This window comes from Periophthalmus magnuspinnatus, chromosome 3 (assembly GCF_009829125.3).
Source record: "Periophthalmus magnuspinnatus isolate fPerMag1 chromosome 3, fPerMag1.2.pri, whole genome shotgun sequence".
NCBI lineage: Eukaryota > Metazoa > Chordata > Actinopteri > Gobiiformes > Gobiidae > Periophthalmus > Periophthalmus magnuspinnatus.
The window spans coordinates 10,442,985-10,466,552 of record NC_047128.1 but is presented as its reverse complement, the minus strand read 5'-3'; the positions used below and the strand labels follow the sequence as shown (position 1 = coordinate 10,466,552).

The 23,568-nt window shown below is 38.7% G+C and overlaps 1 protein-coding gene across 7 annotated transcripts in view; it reads left to right on the top strand.

Moving 5' to 3' along the window:
• The window catches only part of fhod1 (formin homology 2 domain containing 1), an 86,015-nt gene extending 63,065 nt beyond the window's left edge, over window positions 1-22,950 (top strand). For 3 of the 7 annotated variants that reach the window (XM_055232533.1, XM_055232530.1, XM_055232528.1), the window contains 15 exons: window positions 343-393; window positions 2,849-3,009; window positions 3,278-3,334; window positions 3,800-3,931; window positions 4,985-5,175; window positions 6,809-6,971; window positions 7,721-8,232; window positions 8,922-9,077; window positions 9,736-9,918; window positions 12,935-13,054; window positions 15,107-15,268; window positions 15,740-16,123; window positions 17,315-17,492; window positions 19,246-19,422; window positions 20,843-22,950. In XM_055232533.1, coding sequence (XP_055088508.1) covers window positions 343-393; window positions 2,849-3,009; window positions 3,278-3,334; window positions 3,800-3,931; window positions 4,985-5,175; window positions 6,809-6,971; window positions 7,721-8,232; window positions 8,922-9,077; window positions 9,736-9,918; window positions 12,935-13,054; window positions 15,107-15,268; window positions 15,740-16,123; window positions 17,315-17,492; window positions 19,246-19,422; window positions 20,843-20,931 — 2,716 coding nt within the window. In that variant the 3' untranslated portion in view covers window positions 20,932-22,950. Of the gene's footprint in view, window positions 1-342; window positions 394-2,848; window positions 3,010-3,277; window positions 3,335-3,796; window positions 3,932-4,984; window positions 5,176-6,808; window positions 6,972-7,720; window positions 8,233-8,921; window positions 9,078-9,735; window positions 9,919-12,934; window positions 13,055-15,106; window positions 15,269-15,739; window positions 16,124-17,314; window positions 17,493-19,245; window positions 19,423-20,842 lie in introns of all 7 variants that reach the window. The other 4 variants (XM_055232527.1, XM_055232532.1, XM_055232529.1 and 1 more) reach the window with 2 other exon arrangements.
• Window positions 22,951-23,568: the final 618 nt, after the last annotated feature.

Here is a 23,568-nt window from a genome sequence, read left to right as displayed (position 1 = left end):
ACTCACCCCGTCAGAAAGTGAAATAGTCCACCTTATGGAGAAAACCCAAACATTTCAATCAGAAGCAGCTGGATGCCAAACTCTCTTGATGGTATAATTCTCTGTATATTATAAAGATCATGGTTTTGCATTTAAAAATTTCTACCTAAATACTGTCTAATAAGGACACTACTAAAATACTGATAATTATGGTACAGGAATCCTGATTTATTTTCCTCTCAAAATTTTCAAGTGCTTCCTCAAATATTTGGAGCAGACGGTGAAGGCGAATCAAATGATTTTAACTTATATGTTTACAAAAGTGTCTACATATTTGAGTTATGTGTTAATATGTCCTTACAGCGCAGAGGATGTTAATGTAAATCAGGACAAACCCATTTTCAAGATGTTTAAGTAAGTAACGCTGGCCCTCGCCCAATGCATGCTGGGATATGGTGGAGGAATGAAGGCGTTGGGGTTGTAGAATCTGTGTGCACTGGGAGTTTTTTGTTGTGAAAAAAACGGTGTAGTCATATTTGGGTGCAGATTTCTTGGACAAGATGATGTAACTTGATATCAGACTGGTACTCTATCTCTTCTATCTCTCTTTTGAAATGTTTAAAAGTCCCATATTACATTAAAATTGACTCTTGTGAGATTCAAGCCATGTTATAATGCTGTTACCTCCTCAAAAACATACCTGGAGTGGTGTTTTGTTTTATTCACATGTTTGAGTAACCCCTTATTATTACTCAGTCTATATTTCCAAAGCTCAAAATGCTCTGTTCCACCTTGTGATGTCAGGAAGAAGTAATTTTCTTAGCAATTGGCAGTTCCGGGGCTGAAATCATCCAGATTATTCTAGCAGAGGTGTATGGAGTTTAAAAACACAGTGGAGCACTTCCTGTACACATGACACATGACATCACTAGGTGGAACAGAGTGGTTTCTGTTTGAGAAAAGAATGCAACCTGAATATGCAGGGTTTGTGTGTTAAACGTGTGAATGAAACAAAACACAACTCCAGGTATGTTTGTGATGAGGAAGCAACATTAGAACAGAACATCAGAAAACAGCGTAATATGGGCCTTTTAATGATGAAAATGAATGCTCCAGACTGGCAGTGATGGGAAGAATACTTTGAAAATATATTGAGTTACAGAATACATGCATTAAAATGTATTTTGTCATGTATTTGTAATGTTTCAAGGCTAATTGTTAGCATCATCAAATATTACATCTATTCTTGGATTTTAGAACAGTAACTGAATTCTGAATACCACTAAATGAATGAGAGAGAGAAATTAGAATTTGGAACACATGATTTTGGTATTTGTATTCATTTACTTCCCAACACTGCCATCTTGCCTTAAGTCAAAAAGGTCAGAATCTCTGAAATTGAATTCCAGGCCTTTTCTCAAATTTACAAATAACCTTTGCAATAGTTCACATTTAAGATTCACACTGCACATATTAAAGTCCATGTCTCAGTGTAACTTCACAGTGATTATGTCTGGATTTAAACTGTCTTTTGTGGTGTCTCTAAAGCTGTGTGGAGACGTGTTTCTGCTAGACATGGGTTCAATCCGTTTGTGGTTCAGACACAAACAATAGAAAGACATAAATCCAGAGTCCAGAATCTGGGACTAAATACTGCCACTAAACCTTCCTTGAGCAGACTGATTACAGAGAACTGGACCAGGACTGGACCAGGACTGGACCAGGACTGGACCAGGACTGGACCAGGACTGGACCAGGACTGGACCAGGACTGGACCAGGACTGGACCAGGACCTTTTTTTTTTTTTTAATTGCTAGGCAATAGCCCTGTTTGTTTTGATACAATTGGACATAGGAAGACCTGGTCCCAGACTTAGTGCAGTATAAGAAAAGCACTTAATCAGGTTGGCCAGACTAATATAAGATATAGTTTTATTGATACATATTGGTTTCTATTTGGCATATTTAATAACGTCAGGACCAAACCTCCCACTGAGTAACATTGTCATTACCGCTTGAATACAGTATGGGATATAGTATTTGTATATAAGCAAGTATGGCAATATAAATATAAAATAGAGATTCATTCCTTCCCAGTCTACACTGTAGACCACTAGGCCAGTTTCCTCTATATACAGCAAATCATGTAACCAGTATTTTCTGCGTGGGTGTGGTTTAACTGATGTGATTCATATGCTGATGTATAATGTGGTTTGATACATTTGATGTGTGTAGTTTTAGTGGGTGACCATTAGGTGGTGTTGTTTGCCAATGCTACAGACCTATTTAGGTCTTAAGGGATATTGAACTTGGAGATGGTGTGATGCCGATGTGATGCCGGCATGATACTAGCACGATACTGGTGTGATGATTCAAACTTTTAACTGTAGATATCAAAATCGATTGCATATTGTTAATGAATTGTATTAGCCCATTAAAGATACAGTATGTAACTTTCTGGAGGTGGCACATCATCTGCATAGTTTAGAACATGCTCCACGGAGATACATTTTAGGCCATACTGTGGAATATTATAACCAAAGTAACAACATTTCTGTGGAAACAAGCAGGAGTCCCTGCTCTAGGCCAAATAAGAGTTAGGTTTGTGGAGATACAAACCCACTCAGAGTAAGGATGCATGTTTTTGAGTGCAATAACCACAATGAAAAAACAAACAAACCTACATGCTTTTATTTTAGTGTATTTTTTGGCTAAAAAGTTACATACTGTGACTTTAAAGTAAGTAGAGTAAAGCACTCATTTCAACAACTTTAATGGTAGCTTGTGAAAAATCCACTGGTTTGATCGTTTGTCATCAGACTTATTATAATACATTTAACCTTATAATTTCTTGTATTGTTTTTCTGCAGAGATAACTTTCTACGTAACCTGGCAGCAACCCAGTGGGAAAAAAGGAGACGGAGTAAACATCAACGTCCTCGCCTAGCCTCGACTGATGACTTCGTCACCTCGAACCCGCCCACGAAAGAGGAAGCATCCAACGTCACAACAGAGGAACACACTCCACAGAGTAATATGAAGCCTATAGTAGTAACCTCTCCCCTCCACCTAGAGCAGTCAGGCTTTCGTGGGTCTTATTTGAGTCAGCCTGTTCATATTACAATTTCACAAATTCATTACACTGATCAAAAATGTTTACACACACATTTTTTAAAACCTGAAAATCTCTTTTAAGAGGGGGTATTACACATCTAAGCAGTAGTATTAGATGTATTAGGGTATTTCAGGAAGTATTTTCTCTGTGGAAAAAAATAAAGGCATATTGTTTCATCGTACAGGTCCAACAAGCAGAAGTTCAGACACAAATGGACACACAGACTCACAAAATGAAACAGGTGAGTAATTGGTTACCAGCAACTCCCAACTTATATAAAGTTGTTTTTTTTCATGTAATAAAGTCACATTTGCCTTGCTCCAGTCCAGTATAGATTATTGTAAAGGCAGCTCAAAATGAAGCCACTGTGTGCTGTCAGTGTTATAAAGCACTTATCCTCCGTAATCCTGGGAGTCATGCTAGTTTGGTGTTAGCATGCGAGTTGTTGTTAGTGGAGTGATAGTGAAACTCTGCTGTGCTGAATGTGCTTATAAACTCATCAAGGTGAATAATTAAGAAAGTGTTAGGAATAAGTTTGCACCTCTGCAAACCGTTTAAAATGAACTATTAAGATTTTAATTAATTCATTTATTAATTAATTTAATTTATTAAGATTTAAGATCATATTCAACTGTTTTACTATTGGGTCACATACATTTTTCACATATATTTCCTCCATTACTTGTCATCTCTCTGTTCACAGCAGCTCCAAACCAGAGACCGGTCAGCACTCTGTCTGAAGATAAGAAGTTTGTCCTGAATATGCTCTACTCCAAGACCAGCCCCGATCCTCTGAATTCCACTGAGGAGGGCCCCCCACAGCTTACTTCAGAGAGACGTGAGTGTCTGAGCTGTTTCATAATCATAATCATACATTTCAAGACATTCAAAGCTCTTTACAGTGCTTTCTTCATTTATTCATCACTCGCCATATTCATACTAGGCATTGATACTAGGCCTTCATACCAGGTATTGATACTAGGCACATAGGGATGCACTGATCTGATACTGGTATCGCATATCAGTGCTGATGCTGGAAAACTTGCTAGATTGGATAGTGGACATCATAATAATTGATGTAATATTTTTTCTGATTGTTCTTATCCACAAAGGCTGCATAATGTTTGAATTTTTATTTAATACAAAGTTGTTCTGTTGTTACTAGAGAGATAACACATTTAGATTTTTTTTTATTTTTTTTATCAACATATACTTAAAGCTATAGTATAGAAATTGGTATCAGAATTGAACAAGCTGGATCATGTATCCCTAACTAGGCAATGTGGGTGAAGTGTCTTGCCTAAGGATACAACAACAGTTTCCACTAGAGCCACTGCTGTCCAGCTGTTGCACGTGGTATTCCCAGGGATAACCCATCCAAGTTTTGTTTTGTTTTTTGTTTTGTTTTTTTATCCGTCCTCACTTCCAATCTTCAAAAAAGCCCTGAAAACTCACTCATTCAAATATTCAAATCCTACTGTACAACCATTTTGACTTCTCTTGCATAACCCAGTGAAGACATTTTGCACCTTGATGCTGTATGAAATTCTCAGCATTTTAAATTAAACAAAGAGCAGATGGACCATATTCTTAAGCCCCCCTCAAGACTCAGTGCTACTTTCTGCACCAAGGGTTTACAAAAAAGTGGCAAAGCAGGATTTCACTATTCTGCATCGACATCCTGGAATCAATTACAAAAGCACTGGAAGAACTTGTTGAGTTAAAGGAATGCAAAAACTTAGGAAAATTATATCTATATTTTGTAATATAACTAACAACATTCTTGTGATTGTCTAAATGTATGTTTCTGTATTGATCTGTACTGCTGTCTTGGCTGGGACACCCTTGGGACTTCCTTGTTAAGAAAAGCTTAACATTTTTACACCCCCAGCCCGCAGGCCTCTGGTGATGGTGGTGTCTGGAGGAGATGCAGGTAGTGTGGGTCGTGTGCTGGAGCGTCTGTCCAGTATCACCCGCTCAGTGGACAGTCCCACAGAGAGCAGCAACTCCCGCAGGGCAGAGCTGGAAGGACTGGAGGGGTCGGCACAAGCCGCTCTGGCTCGACTCGCTGAGGAGCAACAGGTGATTTTAAACAAACCCCAACAGAGGCAAAATATTTTTATTGCAAATTTCATCTTGCACTAGATTAACTGAAGCTCAACAGTTTCGCCCACTTCCAAGTCCGCTCTGGTTCTGGAAGTACATTTTCCAAACCAAATATTAAGAGTTCAAAGAAATTACAGAGGCTAACCAGCTACGTGCTAACTAATATCCATAGCACAGTTGTTTTCAGTCCAAAAATGCCATTTAAAGGTTTTATATTACACAAAACTGACTCCTATGAGCTATAAGCCATGTTATAATGGTGTTACCTCATCAAAAACATACATGGAGTTGTGTTTTGTTTCATTCACCCTGTGTCTGTCTACAGCTCCAAAGCTCAAAATGCACTGTATTATTATTTTTGTTGTTATTATTGTTATTAGTATTGTTATCATATTATTATCATCATTTTTTTTCTGCTTTTGCATTGTATTAAATTTGGATGTTACTTTTCCTCATGATTGTGTTAAAAGTAAGCAGCTGGTGACTGATTGTACAGTTATTTAGTACATATCTGTACCTGTCTCACCTGTAGATGGCCCATGATATGATCTGTTTGTTTGACATGTTTAAACAAACACGTCTTACGAGGACTACAAATAGTAACTGATTAATAGTGACTAGTCAAATATAAGAAAATAATACACTGAATAATTCTTAAGTATTTTCTGTTTAGAAATCTTCAATCACCAAATTTCAGTCTTTTGTTTTATTTAGTTGATAATGTATTTAAAAAGTCTCAATGAACAACAGAAATTATGTGTGACTAGTCAAATAATCTAAAAATGAATTGCTGACTATTTTATACTACTCCTACTACTATAATACTATACTAGTACAAGTAGTAAAGTACTGTAGTTATAGCTGTATCTGTGCTCCACTTAAGTGCATGTTACAGTGGATACTTTTTACTTTTACTCCACTGCAGTACTTTTTATATTTTTTGAGGGGTTGTTTGAGGGGTTGTTTTTACCATGTTCGTGGTAATATCCTGATTAAAGTTTTTGAGTTCAAGCTCCGGCTTTGAGCAAACAAAAATAAATACATAAAATTCAGAAAAAACTAAGAGATAGATTTGTATTGTTACTGTTAACCAGAATATGTTACTGCTACTGTTATATAAGAATATGTAATAATAATTATTGTAGTAGTAATAATAATAATAATTGTACCAGTAGTAATAATAATAATAATAATAATAATAATAATAATAATAATGATAATAATGATAATAATAATAATTTTATTTATTTATTTATTTATTTATTTTTATTATTATTTTTATCTATTCCACTACATTTACACTTTAACAAATTAACAACACTTGTGTGAAATACTTTCTTTTTATGCTTAAAGTATATTTTTAAAAGTGTACTTAAATACTTTGACTTGAAATTTTTTACCTCTGTATCTGTATTTTTACTTACATAACAATACAGAGTGCTTCATCCACCACTGGCTACTAAAATAATGTTAGTTGCAGCCCTACCTCTCCTGATGTAGGGCTGTATATTTGAAGAGTATTGCAGGCCTTCATGAATGTGACAGTATGTTTGGTGCATTCAGAACCTGCGGCTCCAGTTCATGTGTCTGACTGTGTTTACGTCCTCAGAGCCGCAGCCTCCGGCCTCAGTCCAGTGTGGACATGGAGAACCAAGCAAAGCGTTTGGAGGGGACTCAGATGACTACCCTGTGCCCAGGAGGAGGTTCCGAGGCCTGGGACCAGATCCAGCCCTCTGCCTCCGCCCTCCGCATCAAGGACCTTGACTTCTCAGGTCTCTGCATGGAAATAGAAAAAAAATAGTCTAATTGACTGTATCACATTAGTTTATATCCCAAATATTATTTTATATCCCACACATTAGTTTATATCCCAAATATTACATTTTAGAATTTTTAGAATTTAGAATTTTTATCAAATACAGCAACTCCCAGGTCAAGCAGCAATATGTAACAGAGGGGGTATTATGCAAAATCAAAAATGTTTTCAGCTTTCTGCCATGTTGTAATGTTGTAATCAAAAACATGCCTGAAGATGTTTTTGATGTCATCCTTGCATGTTTGAATAGGGCCCGGGAGAGATCACTTAATGACTCAAACTCTCCTTATGTTTAGCTGTAAGATTCTGTGCAATACCTCGCCCCCAAGCCTACATCACTCATGCTCTCACATAACTCTCCATAAATATACAAAAACATGATACAAAACTGAGCACAGCAACTTGACAAACCTGATGTTATGTGCAGTAGTTTTATTAGCGGGATGCACGCTGATTGTGTTGTGATAGTAATCTGAAGGAGGAGTGATTTAGCACAGAGAGCAAACATTGGGGCGACTCAGAGTGTCAAAAATGAAAGTAAAACTTATAAAAATGTGAATGTTTTTGGCAAATCTATCATTTTCAAAACAATAAAAGGTAACATGGTGATCTAAATGTTATATTTTAGGAGTCAATACCCCATAGACGTAAAATACCCCCTCTATATGATTTAATTAATAGAGATTTTGTTGTCTTCATTCACAGACCTGCTCGATGAAGAGGACATCGACGTACTGGACATGGACACTATGGATTCAACTTCAGCTGCTCGTTTATCAGGGGCCCCACCTCCTCCCCCTCCTCCCCCTGGCTCTGGACCACCTCCTCCCCCACCTCCTCCACTTCCCCTTGGCTTTGGACCTCCTCCCCCACCTCCTCTGCCTGGGTCTGCATTAGGCATACCCCCACCTCCCCCTCCTCTTCCCGGGTTTCTGTCAGGCGCACCCCCACCTCCCCCTCTTCCACCGCCACTCTGGGGCGCTGCTCCCTTAGCCCCACCCCATCCTTCTCTCAGCTCTGTGTTAGGAGATGTGCCTAAAAAGAAGAAAAAGACGGTGAAGTTGTTTTGGAGGGAGTTGAAGCAGGCGGACGGAGGACCTCAGAAATGCAGGTTTGGGCGCGGGACCGTGTGGGCGTCACTGGATAAGGTTACTGTGGATACCGCCAAACTGGAACACCTGTTTGAGTCCAAGGCCAAAGAACTGCCCATGACCAAGGTAACAGGACTGTATTATTAAAGGGGCTGTGCATAGATGGTACATATAAATGGAAATAGCTAACCTGCTAGCCATGGTCTTCCTAATAGGAAGTGCTCATGGGCGCTTTTCCAGCTCCATCGACTCTGGTCATTCTGACCTTAAAATGTTTGTATTGACATGACTTTACATGATCCTGGTATTTTTATGTCACTATTTTGTCCGTATATCAAGATATGAACATTAATAAGAGACAAATTAGGCATGTCCTTTCCCCGAGGTCACTTCTTATAGCGTTAGCAACAGGTTTTATTGACAGCGTTGCTAAGCGCCTGCTCTCTGCTAAACCAGGAAGGGGCATTACCTTCAGCAGCCTCGCTTCGTATTGGATTTTTGGTTGCTATGATCCTCAAGGAATTCCAAATTTGGAACCCGGCTCCAAATTATAAAAAATGGCTCTTAGGGTCAAAATGAGACTACTGTTTCTGTCAGCATTAGTCATGACATTCAATTATAGTGTTTTATACTTCGTGAACCATAAAATGGGCTGTTAGCATGCTAGTTAAACACTACGTTTTTTCACACACATTTTTCCTCTGAGTTTGAATTAAATTAATAACAAATTAAAATCCTTCAGAGCCACACAAGCAAGAGGCTGTCCGGCTCCACCATTATGTCCCTAAAATACTATCTGTGTGATATGTCCGCAGAAAGGGCCCGAACTGAAGAAGCCTGAGATCCTGGTGCTGGACCCAAAGAGGAGCAATGCCATAAACATCGGAATGACTGTGCTTCCTGCTGTTCATGTCATTAAAAGTGCAATACTCAACTTCGATGAATTCGCCATCTCTAAAGAAGGCATCGAGGTACAGAAGCTTTAGGGCCTAAGTTAGACTCTAGACTGGCACTGGCTCAGGCTGGGCTTTAACAGGATGCAGTCTGCTCTCCTACATAGTTAAAGTAAGGTCTGTAAAAAATACAAAAAGACTCTTGTCTGTGAAAAAAGCAAAAGAGGTCTATGGTTATGTTCACACCTACATGCACTCTATATCAAATGTCGGACTTAACCCAGGACTGGACCAGGACTGGACCAGGACTGGACCAGGACTGGACCTGGACTAAACCAGGACAAAATGTTTAAATACAACGTAAACCGGGACTAGACCGGGACTAGACCGGGACTAGCCCGGGACTAGCCCGGGACTAGACCGGGACTAGCCCGGGACTAGACCGGGACCAGAACAGGACTAGAAGTGCAAATGCAGACTAAATCAGTACAAAGCCTGGACTTAACCAGGACTAATCCTAGACTATACCAGGACTAGAAGATGAGCAAAGACAAATGTGAGCACAACCTAGCTCCTGACTAAACCGTGACTAACCCGTGACTAAACCGTGACTAAACCGAGACTGAGCCAGGACTGAGCCAGGACTAGACATATAGTGTAATATCAGTACTGTATAGCAAATGGATTGGTTTAATTGGTTGGTTTAACTTTACTTGGCTATTGTTTCTCTGAGCAGAAGATCTTGACCATGGTGCCCACAGAGGAGGAGAAGCAGATGATACAGGAGGCGCAGCTGGCTAACCCCGATATTCCTCTGGGCACGGCTGAACAGTTCCTCCTCAGCCTGGCCTCCATCAGCGCACTGACCTCCCGACTCCAGCTCTGGGCCTTCAAGCTCAATTACGAGACTCTAGAGAAGGTACTCACCTGAATGCAAAATGGTCTATTTAAAATGTAATGCTCACCTCAGATGTTATTTATTTTCACTCGCACAGTAACAAGGAACAGTTGTACAGGAACAGGAACTGTTATAGACTTTTCATATAGTACTTGTTTCATTGCATTTCTGGTTAGATGCTAAACTGCATTTGTATAAATTGTTCCTCGAGTTGATATTTACAAAACTTTAGCTTATAGTTATTTACAACAAATATAGATGATTATTTTGGGAATTAACTGCAAACATGTATCTAGCATGCTTATTTACAATACTAATTTTGAATAACTGTATTCTGGTACAGTCACTCAATCACTCTTCATTATTTCATTAATAGTGAGTTTTAATAGTGAGAAATAGTAGAAATTTCCTTATTTTTAAAAGAAAAGCACTGTTTTTTCAATGAAGATAACTTTAAACTAAACAGAAATACACTTTATACAATGTTAATGTGGTAAATAACTATTCTAGCTGCAAATGTCTGTTTTTTGGTGCAATATCTACATAGGTGTATAGAGGCCTGTTTCCAGCAACTATCACTCCAGTGTTCTAATGGTACAATGTGTTTGCTCATTGTGTCAGAAGGCTAATGGATGATTAGAAAACCCTTGTGCAATCATGTAAGAACAGCTGAAAACAGTTTAGCTGGTTAGAGAAGGTATAAAACTGGCCTTCCTTTGAGCAGGTTGAGTATCTGGAATCTATTCTTGTTCTTAGAAATGAAGGCTATTTCATATGAGAAATTGCCAAGAAACTGAAGATTTCCAACAATGGTGTGTACTACTCCCTTCAGAGAACAGCACAAACAGGCTCTAACCAGAGTAGAAAGAGAAGTGGGAGGCCCCACTGCACAATTGAGCAGGAAGATAAGTACATTAGAGTCTCTACTTTGAGAAATAGATGCTTCACAGGTCCTCAAGTGGCAGCTTCATTAAATAGTACCCGCAAAACGCCAGTGTCAACATCTACAGCAGGGGTCACCAACAATGTGCCCGCAGGCGCCATGTCGCCCCCAAGCCCCACATGGGTCGCCCGCAGACCCATTCTAAAAATAGCACTCACTAATGAGCTGCATCTAAAATTTTATTTTATTCTGTTGCTATTTTTTTTTATCACCCTTGCGTTTATATAGATTTAAAAATGACAATATCTTAAACATATGTTCATTATATGTGAAGTTTAGATTAGTTAAGGTGAACTTTTACCTACTCACTTCAAAGGTCAGTATTGCGCGTGACAAAACCAGTGCTCCACTCGCGAGCGCTGTGAGGATGCGCTGAATCCAGTTTCTTACTCCAAAACATGGTAGAAAATAAAGAGATCACTTTCACAACGATTTAAGACAGTAAAAGAAACTTGCGTGTATCTCATCTGCGGAGCGACTGTGGTGACGGCAAAGCGGCACAATGTGGAGGGACACTTCACTACGTCTCACAAAGCTCCACACTAACTACCCACGGGGACGCGCGCTCCCCACGGGGGCGCACACTATGGGCAGAACAAGCCCAGAGCTAAACGCAGCTTTGGGTAAACAACAGGCTTTTTTCACCGGTGAAAAAGTCACACAACGCAACCGAGATTTATTTAAAAATATGTAAGCTTATTTTTCTTTAACATTACATAATTGATAACTTTATGAAACATGGTGCAATGTATATTATTTGTTTTGTTAAAAAGGTTTGTCAATGGATAGTGAAAATGGGACACTTTTCCTATGAGATGTAGTGATGTAAGTGTCATCTGGAAATTTAACAATTACTAAGATTAGTAAAGATAAAGTGCTGAATGCTGATATCTGCTTCCCTCCTTGCTCATTGTTGATAATTATTTTGTGAAATCTTTAATGTGATCAGTGTCTTGCAACATGATCAGTGTGTTCACATAGATGATTATCATTTATTATTATTATTAATAATGTGTAACTAAAGGCAAACTGAGAAAATTTGTTATTTCAGAAGAGCGTCTCAAACTGGTAGCCCTTTGTATGACTCAGTGCCCATAAAGTAGCTCTCAGGTTAAAAAAGGTTGGTGACCCCTGATCTACAGTGAAGAGGCTGTCCTTCAGGGCAGAATGGCAAAGAAAAAACCATACTGAGACTGCCCAATAAAAGAAAAAGATTAATATGGACAAAAGAACAGACATTGGCCAGAGGAAAACTGGAAAAAAAAGTGTTATGGATGGACGAATCAAAGTTTGAGGATCACACAGAAGAATATTTGTGAGACACAGAACAACTGAAAAGATGCTAGAAGAGTGCCTGACGCCATCTGTCAAGTAAGGTGGGAGTAACGTGATGGTCTGGGGTTGCTTTGGTGCTGGTAAGGTGGGAGATTGGTTCAGGGTAAAAGGGATTTTGAATAAGGAAGGCTATCACTCCATTTTGGACAGCGCTTGATTGAAGCCAATTTCATCCTACAACAGGACAATGACCCAAAGCACACCTCCAAATTGTGCAAGAACTATTTAGAGAAAAGCACGCAGCTGGTATTCTATCTGTAATGGAGTGGCCAGCGCACTCACCTGATCTAAACCCCATTGAGCTGTTGTGGGAGCAGCTTGTCCGTATGGTACACAAGAAGTGCCCATCCAGCCAATCCAACTTGTGGGAGGGGCTTCTAGCACTGTGGGGTGAAATTTCTCCAGATTACCTCAACAAATTAACAGCTAGAATGCCAAAGGTCTGTAATGCTGTAATTGCTGAAAATGGAGGATTCTTTGACGAAAGCAAAGTTTGAAGGAAAAAAATTATTATTTCAAATAAATATTGTTATTTCTAACCTTCTCAATGTCTTGACTATATTTTCTATTCATTTTACAACTTGTGGTAAATAAAAGTGTGACTTTTCATGGAAAACACAAAATTGTCTGGGTGACCCCAAACTTTTGAACGGTTGTGTGTGTGTATGTATGTATATATGTATGTGTATGTGTATGTATATATATATATATATATATATATATATATATATATTCATGTTAGTTTGTGATGTTTTGCAGGAAATTGCTGAGCCTTTGTTTGACCTGAAGCTGGGAATGGAGCAGCTGTCATCCAATCAGACGTTTAAAAGGATCCTAGCCACGCTCCTTGCCATCGGGAACTTCCTCAACAGCTCCAACGTGAGATGAAACATGTGCTGTTGCTTACAGTGTTCATTCTCTTACCCTCATGCATGCAGATGTTGATGACCAGTTTTGGTGTTTGCGCTCCTTACTTCTGCCAGTAGGGGATAATACATAACTAATTAAACCAGTATTTGCAATGTGAGAGTAACTGCTCCCCAAAATAATACTTGTATGCATATAATAAAAGTGTCTAGAAAAAGACGAAAAAAAAGTCTTGCGTAATTTATAATTTTGGTCATTAAAACTGCACTGTGTAAATTTTCTGTATCTGTATGTTTATCTTTCTGCATCTGTCTCATTCCTTTGCCAGGAATGTTACACAGTATGGCATTATATTTACATGTATTGCATTTTTTTCATTTACAGGCATTTTTACTGCTGCTAAATTACCATGAAAAACATGCATTCTTACTGTAAATGCATTCTTACTGTGTAAATTGGCCTGGTGGTGTCAAATGCTTGTCTCCACAGAGGTGGATACAATTTAATGCCATACGGTACAAGATGGCAAAGCATTAACATCAACCAGAAAAGTTACATAGTGTACCTTTAATTATAATACAATTTCATATAACATTAGAGTCAGTAACCTGGAATTATTTGGATATAAAATGAAAGGCTAAACTAAGTGAGACTTAAAATTCTTAAAGTCTTGTTTGTTAAATGTCCTCTATACATAAAGTGGATGGCTGGGGAATACTGTTATACAGTGTTCCCTCGCTATATCGCGGTTCACTTTTTGCAGTCTCGCTGTTTTGTGGATTTTTTTTTGTGCAATTTTGCATGCTTTTTTTTTTTTTTTACAGTGTATAAAAGCGCATTGTGTCCTGCGTCCTGATTGGCTAATGGACGTCCCATGTCTCCTGTACAGTACAGAATGCGTTCAGCCAAATTTACATAAATGTGTGATGCTAGCAGTGTGACTCTGGGGCGTCAAGAACAGTTGGATGCCTCTAGTTGGACGCCTTTACATTTTAGTGCAGACGCCTCCGACGCGGTCTGCGGTCTGCAAATGCCTTTGGATGTTTTGTTTTCCCTGTGTCTTTATGAACGCTGTAGACCAGGTTGAGAGAGTGGCTTTAGTGTATTTATAACAGAAAACCCTTCAACGTAGGTGATCAGCTCTGTGACTGAGTGTCTCGGTCCGTGACTAACCTTTATGCTTGCCAGTGCGCCCAGCATAATTAAAGTGCTGCTACTTTGTAGCTGATGTCTTTCTACTTGTTCTGGATAATGAGCGTAGTCTTTGATTGGACGTCAAACGCCAAAAAGTTCAGCTTTATCAGCTTTTGGATGCGTGAACAGAGCATCTGATGCCTGAACGCTCAAGACACGCCGCGTCAACACCAGATTTGCGCCGCTCTGAGGCTTGAAAACGCGCCACAGAAACGCAGGGTGGCCAAGACGTGCGTCCAGTAATACTGTGCTTTTTTTTTTTTATCTAAGAGGTTTGAACTTTGAGACTGAGAGAAATGTGAGAAAATTGAGAAGGGTTTTACAGACTTAAAATATATATAATAATTGTAAAAAATTAAGTTTTCTACTTCGCGGATTTCATTTATCGCGGGTTCTTTTTGGAACCTAACCACCGCAATAAACAAGGGAACACTGTAATGTTGTTTCCTCATCACAAGTGAGGAAGTAAGTGCTCCACTGTGTTTTTAAACTCCATACACCTTTACTAGAATCATTTGGATGATTTACCTGAAGCTGAAAAGTAGCTGTTTACTTGAAAACTACCGCTTCATGACACCACAAGGTGGAGCTTTTTGAGCTTTGGAGATGTAGACCGACTAATAATATGTGTGAATGAAACAAAACACATGTTTTTAAGGAGGTAACATTATAAGATGACTAAAAGTTCACGAGTCAATTTTATGTAATACAGGACCTATAAGACCTTTTTTATGTTCATATCTAAAGTGAACTCCAGACTTCCTATATTGATATTACCTTATACATGCCCCTGATGTGACATAGATTTCACTGTTTGTGCCCACAGTTTAATCCTATAAACGTGTCTGCATCTCTCCCTGTGTGTTTCAGGCCAAAGGTTTTGAGCTGAGTTACTTAGAGAAGGTGGTGGAGGTGAAGGACACAGTTCAGCGTCAGTCTCTGCTCCATCACACCTGTAACCTGGTCTTGGAGAAGTACCCCGAATCTACAGACCTGTATTCCGAGATACCAGCCATCACCAGATCTGCCAAAGTAAATATACATTAGGACATTAAAGGACCCGAACGCATTTTTCCCATGTATTTGAGAAAAACTTGTCTTGTCCTAGTACATATACAATGTGTAAGCGGCTCTTGGGGTCAGAATATCTCTGCTGCATGTTGTGTGCATTCCAGTTATGAAGTGCTTTGTTGTCTGATAATCAGGGAGCGCGTTTTAGCATGCTAGTTGCTGTGAGTTTTACCATCACTGCAAAACTCCACTCTGGTATCTGGTATGGTAAAGAGGAAGGATTGTGAATATATGGTACCATGGAGGGGCAGTGAATATTTGGTACAGAGTAGGGACAGTGAACATATGGTACAGAGAAAGACTGAATATATGGTACAGAGGAGTGAGGGTGAATATTTAGGCAGAAGGATGCAGAGGTTAGAACAGACAGGAAACAGAAGGCCTAGACATTCAAACAACATTTTCTCTACATTAAATTTGTCTGGCTTTTAGGTTGACTTTGAGCTACTCTCTGAAAGTCTGGCGCAGCTGGAGAGACGCTGCAAAGCATCATGGGACAATCTGAAGGTCGTGGCCAAACATGAGACGAAGGCTGTGCTGAAGAACAGGCTGACAGATTTCTTAAAGGACTGCACCCAGAGGATCATCATTTTGAAGGTGGTCCACAGGCGAGTCATAAACCGCTTCCACTCATTCCTGCTGTTCCTGGGCCAGCCATCGGCCTCTGTGCGCGACATTAAGATCACCAACTTCTGCAGAATCATCAGCGAGTTTGCCTTGGAGTATCGGACATCCCGGGACAGAGCGCTGACGTTGAAGAGGAAGAAGGCGGCACACAGAGAGAGGACCAAGACCAGAGGGAAGATGATCACTGAGGTAAAGATCTGGTTTGTTTTCTGTTACACCTTCCGACTTACATTAGCCTTTCAAAGTACAAGATCAACTAAAACAAGCAAAACTAAATAAGAAAACACAGCCAGAAGTAAACTTATTTAAAATGTTGGATTTCACTACAGTTCAATGAATCCCTTCTGATCTGTTCACACCATTTACACTGTGCACTGCAGATCAGTCCTCCTGCAGTTTGGAGGAATTGAATAGAAATGGCGATATATTGAATAATAATAATAATGATAATGATAATAATAATGTACATCAGATTTATATATCGCTTGTTGGACCCTTAAAAACAGGTGAGTTTTTAGCATAGCCTGTATAAAAAAGTGGACAAAGTGAGTGTCACCCATAGCATTTGGCTCCTGTCAAATGAAGTTCATCATGGCTAGCAGTTATAGGGGCCAATTTGGAGCTGAGTTGCATATTAAGAATGTTGAAGGCAGTGTCCCTTCCTAGCCACTCTGCTGGTTTAGCAGGGAGTGGGCGCTTAGTGACGTCGTCAATCAAACCTGCTGCTAACGCTAGCGGTAGTGACCTTGAGGAAAGAAGGCACCTGATTTGTCAGTTATTAATGTTCATATCTTGATTTACAAACACGATAGCGAAATAAAAGCACCAGGATCATGTAGAGCAGGTTAATACAAATATTTTAAGATCAAAACAACAAGCCTGACAGCAGCAGTTACAAAGTGAGGGGTAACAATTTTTCAATGTAAAGTGAAATATTGAGCCGGAAGCATGCCCATGCTCACTTCCTATTTGGAACGCAGCGGCTAGCAGGATAGCTATGTATTTATATATACATCCTGTGGTTTTTAATGGTGATTTGAAGTGCTGCAGTGAGTTCGAGTTCCTGATGTATTGTGGGAGTGAGTTCCAGAGGATGGGGGTGGTGGCAGTGAAGACTCTGTCGCCCAAGGTCCGATGCTTTTTGGTTCCATTATCAGCATTTTGATTTCTGAGGGTTTACCACATCAGTCCAATTTTGAAATATTGTTATTCTCAGTAATTCAGATTTATTTTTTTGAACAGACTAACAAAGTAGAAACCAAGATAACAATGCAGATTTAAGTGAGTTTTAAGGAAGACTTCAGTAGTAGCAGGATTCATTAGAGCGATTCATGTGTAAAACTAATTAAAAAGGCTAAATTAAATATTGATTCTTTTCAGACCGAGAAGTTCTCGGGGGCGGTGCCTGCAGATAGCCCCTCCCCCGTCTCCTCAGCAGCAGATGTGGAGGCAGAGCAGCAGGAGGAGCAGCATGAGAACATGAAGAATCTACTGATCAGCGGCGGAGCAGACAGCCTGACTGTGGGGCAGGGCCTGAGGAGGTCCAGGGCTGTGCGCAGTAAGACATGTCCTATATATAAGACACTGTTGATGCAGCTGAGGTCATTAACATTCTCTGGGATGTGATGCTAACCGTAGGCTCTGCTCTGTCTGAAGTACTGTTACTCAAATTTAGATTGTAATCTGAGCTGTTTGTTTGTAAACACAACCTTACCAAAAAGAATTTAAGTTAGAACTACAACAGGTGAGCTGATTTGTGCTCTCACACATAAAATTACAGTCACAAGCTAGCATTAGCTAATGGTTTAGTTAGTCACTCTCACCTTTTTGTTCATCAGACATCATCAAACACCTAAACATGACTATGAATGCTTGTATTCATCAGATTCCTCAAAATGTATTGTTTAAATCCATTTCAGACGATCTTAAATATTTTTTTTGGACAATATTTGCTACTGTGGGCATTGTGTTGCCATGGTAATTGCTGAAATTTCCACCATAGAGATACATGTGGAACTCCCCCAATGCGATGCCACTGCAAAGTATCAATAAGTATAATATTATAATATAGTACAACTATTGCATAAACAAATTGTAGTTTTAGTTTAGGCTTTATTTGAAGGGTCAATGTACAGTAGGCCTGTCATGATAATCACTATATCGACTTCGTCGTTCAATACATGAAAGCTGGAGTTATATATTTTGAGGCTCATTGGGACAGACCAAATGTACAGACATTAAGCTCATAGAAAACAGATATTCCACACCAGATTAGAGCTAAACAGCTAGCTTCCATCTGCAGTCCCTGATGTACAGAAATACATTATACAGCGGCGTAATTACACTCAGTCAACAAGATTCACACTGTCTGCTGTCAGATCCATACTCACACATGCTCACACAGCATCACACATGTACAATACAAATACACATCTCAATCTGCAATGAGCATTCAATATTTACACAATCATGGCTTCGCTTTGTCCTATAGAATGTCAAAATTAACTTACGTTAAAATATCCAAAAGGTAAATGTTCGCACTACTATTTCTAGTAGTGCGAACATTTACCTATAGCAGATAGCAGATCCTACGACCTGCTATATTACAAATAAAAAACTGTATTTTAAACAAATTATAATAGCTTTGTATAACTTTGTGGTTAAAAAGGCTGTGGGTGAGTTTGTAGTAAATTTAAATGACAGAATCTGGGGAAAATAATCTCTGTCGGTCCAAAAGTATCGGCAGAGCTTATAGGGCATAGCATTTCTACATCTACATACACTGTTACAGCAGTCCATAGACATATAAGGTGAGAGTGCTTGTTTGAAGACTTAAGAGATAAGCATTGCATTTATATCATACACGTGCCTGTGCATTTGAAATAGTTTGCCTAAAGGTGCACTGTGTCATTTTTTTGGTTTGAGGATATGCTACCCTGCTTGTCTCCATGGGAATGTTATTTCTTTGCCTAGAAATGTTCCACATCATGGCATTAAACATGTATTCAGTTACAGATGTTTTTGTTGCTAAAAATGTCTCTCACTGTCAGCAACGTCACCTTTCCACAGATCTGATTTTTAACTTGGCTTGATCATAGCACCTGCTTGTCTCCAGGAAGATGGATATTTAATGCCAAACTATGGAATACATGATGAACAAGCATATAGCTAGTACTCTCATTTGTACAAAATAGACCTTAGTTACATTACACACAAATACATTTATGAAAACTGTCAACCTAAATCTTATTACATTTGTCATGTAGGATACAGTCTTATGTCTGTACCTGTATTTGTATGTCCCTCCTCAGGTCACGGAGGCAGAGTCAGCCCCTCTCCCATGGTTATGTCTAAAGAGGACATGAGCCCTCAGGACGATGCCACAGACGAGATCATGGACCGTTTGGTGAAGTCCGTAACCCAGAATCCCTCAGAGCGAGAGTCCAGCCCCAAAACACGCAAACGCTCCCGGGTCAACAGGAAGTCATGTGAGTGCACAACAACTGAATCCATATGCAATTTTATTCAACCAAACATGCCTTAAAAGGATGTACACTGCCAATGGCTAGAGCTAACATCCAGAAAAGAAGTGCTTTGTGTTAAACCATGCCACTGTGGAAAACTGTATCCAAAGATCTTATTAAAATAGAAAATAAAATACAGTTTGACAGGTTATGGAAACAATATTTTAGTAGTAGTATTAGTCATCGTAGTAGTGCATTATTTGATACTTCTTAAACTCTTTGTACAAAGTAAGATGGCACATCAGTGACATGTCTGCTTATGATCTAGGGTTTTACATATAAATTACAGTGGATTATTGATGCAAGATGTGTGTGGGGAGTACCTGCAGCCAAGGGTCATTCTAATAAACTGTGTTTGATTCTACTAGATATAGAGCTAGAGCTAAACCCATGACTGGACTAAACTAAGCCTAAGCTAACAGCATCTCAGGTTTGTAAGTGTAGGTAATGGAAAGACAAATGAAGCTATTCTTAATCTTACTCTTGGCGGCACGGTGACTGAGTGCCATCACTCATGTCTCACAGCAAGAAGGTTGGTTCGATCCCCGGGTCACCAGGCCTTTCTGTGTGGAGTTTTTCATGTTTCTCCCCGTGTCTGGATGGGTTTCCTCCGGGTACTCCGGTTTCCCCCATCAACCAAAACATGAACGCCCTTCGAGACAACTGTTGTTGTGATTTTGGGCGTTACAAAAATAAATGAATTGAATTGAATTGAAATTAATGTAGCTAATCAAACTCAATATTGTAGCCATAATTGCCTCTCACTTCTAATCCAACAGTGATTTCACAAAAGGTCACATTGTTAAACTTGTATTTTCAGCTTCAACATTTTTCTGTGTCCAAAACACATCTGCTGCCTCCGCAGCTTCATATCAGTGTTTAGAGTTCTGTCTGTCAGATTAACATCAGACACTCAGGCCAGTTTAGAGGGCACATTGAAATTTGAACAGCACCACCAAAAACCTGCATAGTGTAAGTTTAAAGTCATGAAGATATTTTAACTATTTTCAGAATTTCCAACGCTAGCACTTTGGTTTAATTTGGTTTAGTTTAGTTTATTAAGATCCCCATTATCTACTGAAATATCAGTCACTATTCTTCCAGGGGTCTTCTCAAATTCTTTACATTTTTAATGTACAATAGACTAACTACACACGCACACATACACACATTCACACGCACATACACACAGAATAACATGAAAGCCCAGTGTATATGTATGTACATATAAATCATGAAATAAAACCCAAAAACCCAACCCAAAAAAAAACTCCCCATTCAAAAACATCCCCAAAGGCATTGTCTTGTTATTCTACTATGTCCTGTTTTAATTAAAATGTTGTGTTATTATAATAATAATGTTGTGTGTGTGTGTGTTTTGCAGTGCGGCGCACATTGAAAAGTGGCCTTAGTCGGGACGTGGTTCAAGCTTTAGGCCTCAACAACCAGAAGCCTCAAGACTCAAATGTTTGAACAGGAACAATATCATTCTATTTACCTTTAATCGATTGATGGACAGACACCACCAATCAATAAGACAACAGACTCTGATACCGCCGCCACCACCGCCAACCAGAGAGTCATTAAAAACTGCTTTTTATATACAAACCCAACCCACTTTGCACCACTGTTGCCAAGTTACACAAATGCTAAAGACTGCACTCACATGGCACATTGTACATTTGACCTGTGGCTGTCTTAGGTTTATGAACTCAAATTCAATCACTAAGACAAGTTATTTAAGAGTTTTTAAGTTATTGTCAAGTAGATGTTGTGTAGTAGTTTGGTTTTGAGCAAAATTAACAAAAAAATCCTTTAAAAATATACAAAAAAGTATATTTGCCATAATATTATGAAGATGTTTCTGCTGGTTTAAAGGTGCACTGTGTAACTTTTCTGTTCTGCTGATCTCTCACCTGCTTCTCTCCGTGGCCTGCCTGAAATGTTCCACACTGTGGCATTAGACTGATCTGTATTGCCTAAAACATACACTACCAATCTAAGTTTTGGACGCACGCTCTCATTGAATGTTTTTTTTTTTTGTATTTTGTTTATTTATTTTTTTTACTACTTTCTACATTTTATACACATATAAGATATATGGGATTATGTAGCAAAAAAAAAAGTTAAATAACTCCACAAAATATTTTTCAACAAAGCAAAGGGGGGGATACTTTGAATGTAAAATATTGATTTGAATGTTAAATATAAAAAAATAATAATTCATGTTTCCTCATTGCTACATAATTTCATATATCTTACTTAATATATTTGATGTCCTTTGTATGAATACAAACTGTAGAAAGTAGTCAAAATAAAGAAAAAAAGATTGAATGAAAGGGTGTGTCCAACATTTGACTGGTAGTTCTTACTGTGACTTTGCTCACTTCATCACAGATCTGACCTGTAACTTGGCCTGGTTGTCCCACCTGCCTGTCTTCATGGAGGTGGGTAAGTTTAATCCCATCACTGTGGAACATTTTGGACAGAACAATAACATTTCAATGGATACAAGCTGGTGGCATACTTCTGTCAGTAAAGTCACACAGTATACGTTCCTAGTTTATTATGTTGCTACAGTTTTAAAATGAGGTCCGGACTACATTAAAATCAGGCCCAGACTATATTAAAATGAGGTCCAGATACATATGAATGCCTTAATCTGCCTGCTAAACTTCCCATTTGTACTTATAGTGTAAATGGTAAAATACTGCATTTTTACCAAAGATGATTGAAAAAATTTAAGACGTTACAAACTAAAAGAAAACTTTAAAAAGTAGTTTACATGAATCTGTCCAAAAACGTTGAAATTAACTGTATTAACTCTATTTTTTGGACTATTTTAAGCTATGCATGTCCCTACCAAATATGGCCGACAACTCATAGCAGAATACAGAGTGTAAGAAATAAGTCTATTTTCTTCTAAAAGTAATCATACATGTTCAAAGATTCAAAATGAACTCAAAGCGAGCAGACCAGAATGTAACATGTGTTGTCATTTTTGAAAAAAAATGCCAACACTGCCACTTTGAAATGACTCCAACTCACTACAATGATTGCGCTCACTAGCTTTACAAAACATCTGGATCAGCTCAAATTGACTCTCCTGGTTTAAAATTTGCAACATGTCTGCAGCTAAACCTCATTGGTCACTAATGGACAAAGGTTATCTGAGCATGTCTTGTTTTTGGCCCAAAACCTGCCTTTTTAGAATCCACAAAAAAAATAAAAAATAGAGTTGTTCATGTTACGACACTTTCCTTTGTTACTGGCCTGGTACCGAAGTGAACAGTGGACACATTATTTGTGGGTTAATATTAAGATGACAATTGTTTTTTGCACATTGTACTGTATCGATTTGGTTTGTTTTGAAAAAGATGGTCTGGAAATATTAAACGTTTAAGGCAAGTACAAGTAAAGGCTTTGAACTTGAATGTGTCAGTTTATAACAAAACTGTTTTAGATCATGAATAAAGATTTTTTGTAATGAAACATGCCTCCATACTGTACTGTTGAATACTTTTATTGTCATTATTTGTATTAACACCAGGTGGCAGTATTTGATCAAAATGAACTGTTTTGGTGTCATCTTAACTTGTCATCATAACTTGACTCATGTTTTTTTCTTTTCTTTTAGTTGCACAACAGTGATTTGTGTTATTAAATGGTCACATTTTTATATAGCGCTTTTCCACCTTCAAGGCCCAAAGTACTTTACATCAAGTAACCACTCACCCATTCATGCATACATTCACACACCAGTGTACACAGACACTGGAGGCGAGGTGGGTTAACTGTCTTGCCCAAAGACACAACAACAGCATTCATTTGTGGGAGCTGAAATTACACCACCATCTTGTGGGTCAGTGGATCTGACCACTCTATCAATGATGTTTATGTGAAGAATGGGATTCAAACCACCAACCTCCTCAGTGGATGAACATTCTGAGCTACTGTCACCCAATTAATCCATTGTAGTTTGTGTATATGTAAAGGCCACACTATGCTGTTGCCATATATTTTTTTCAGATCATGACCCATAAGGACAAGCTTTCAGAAAGAACTTTGAGTAGAACTGCTGTTCCACTAGAGTGAGATAGATCGAACACA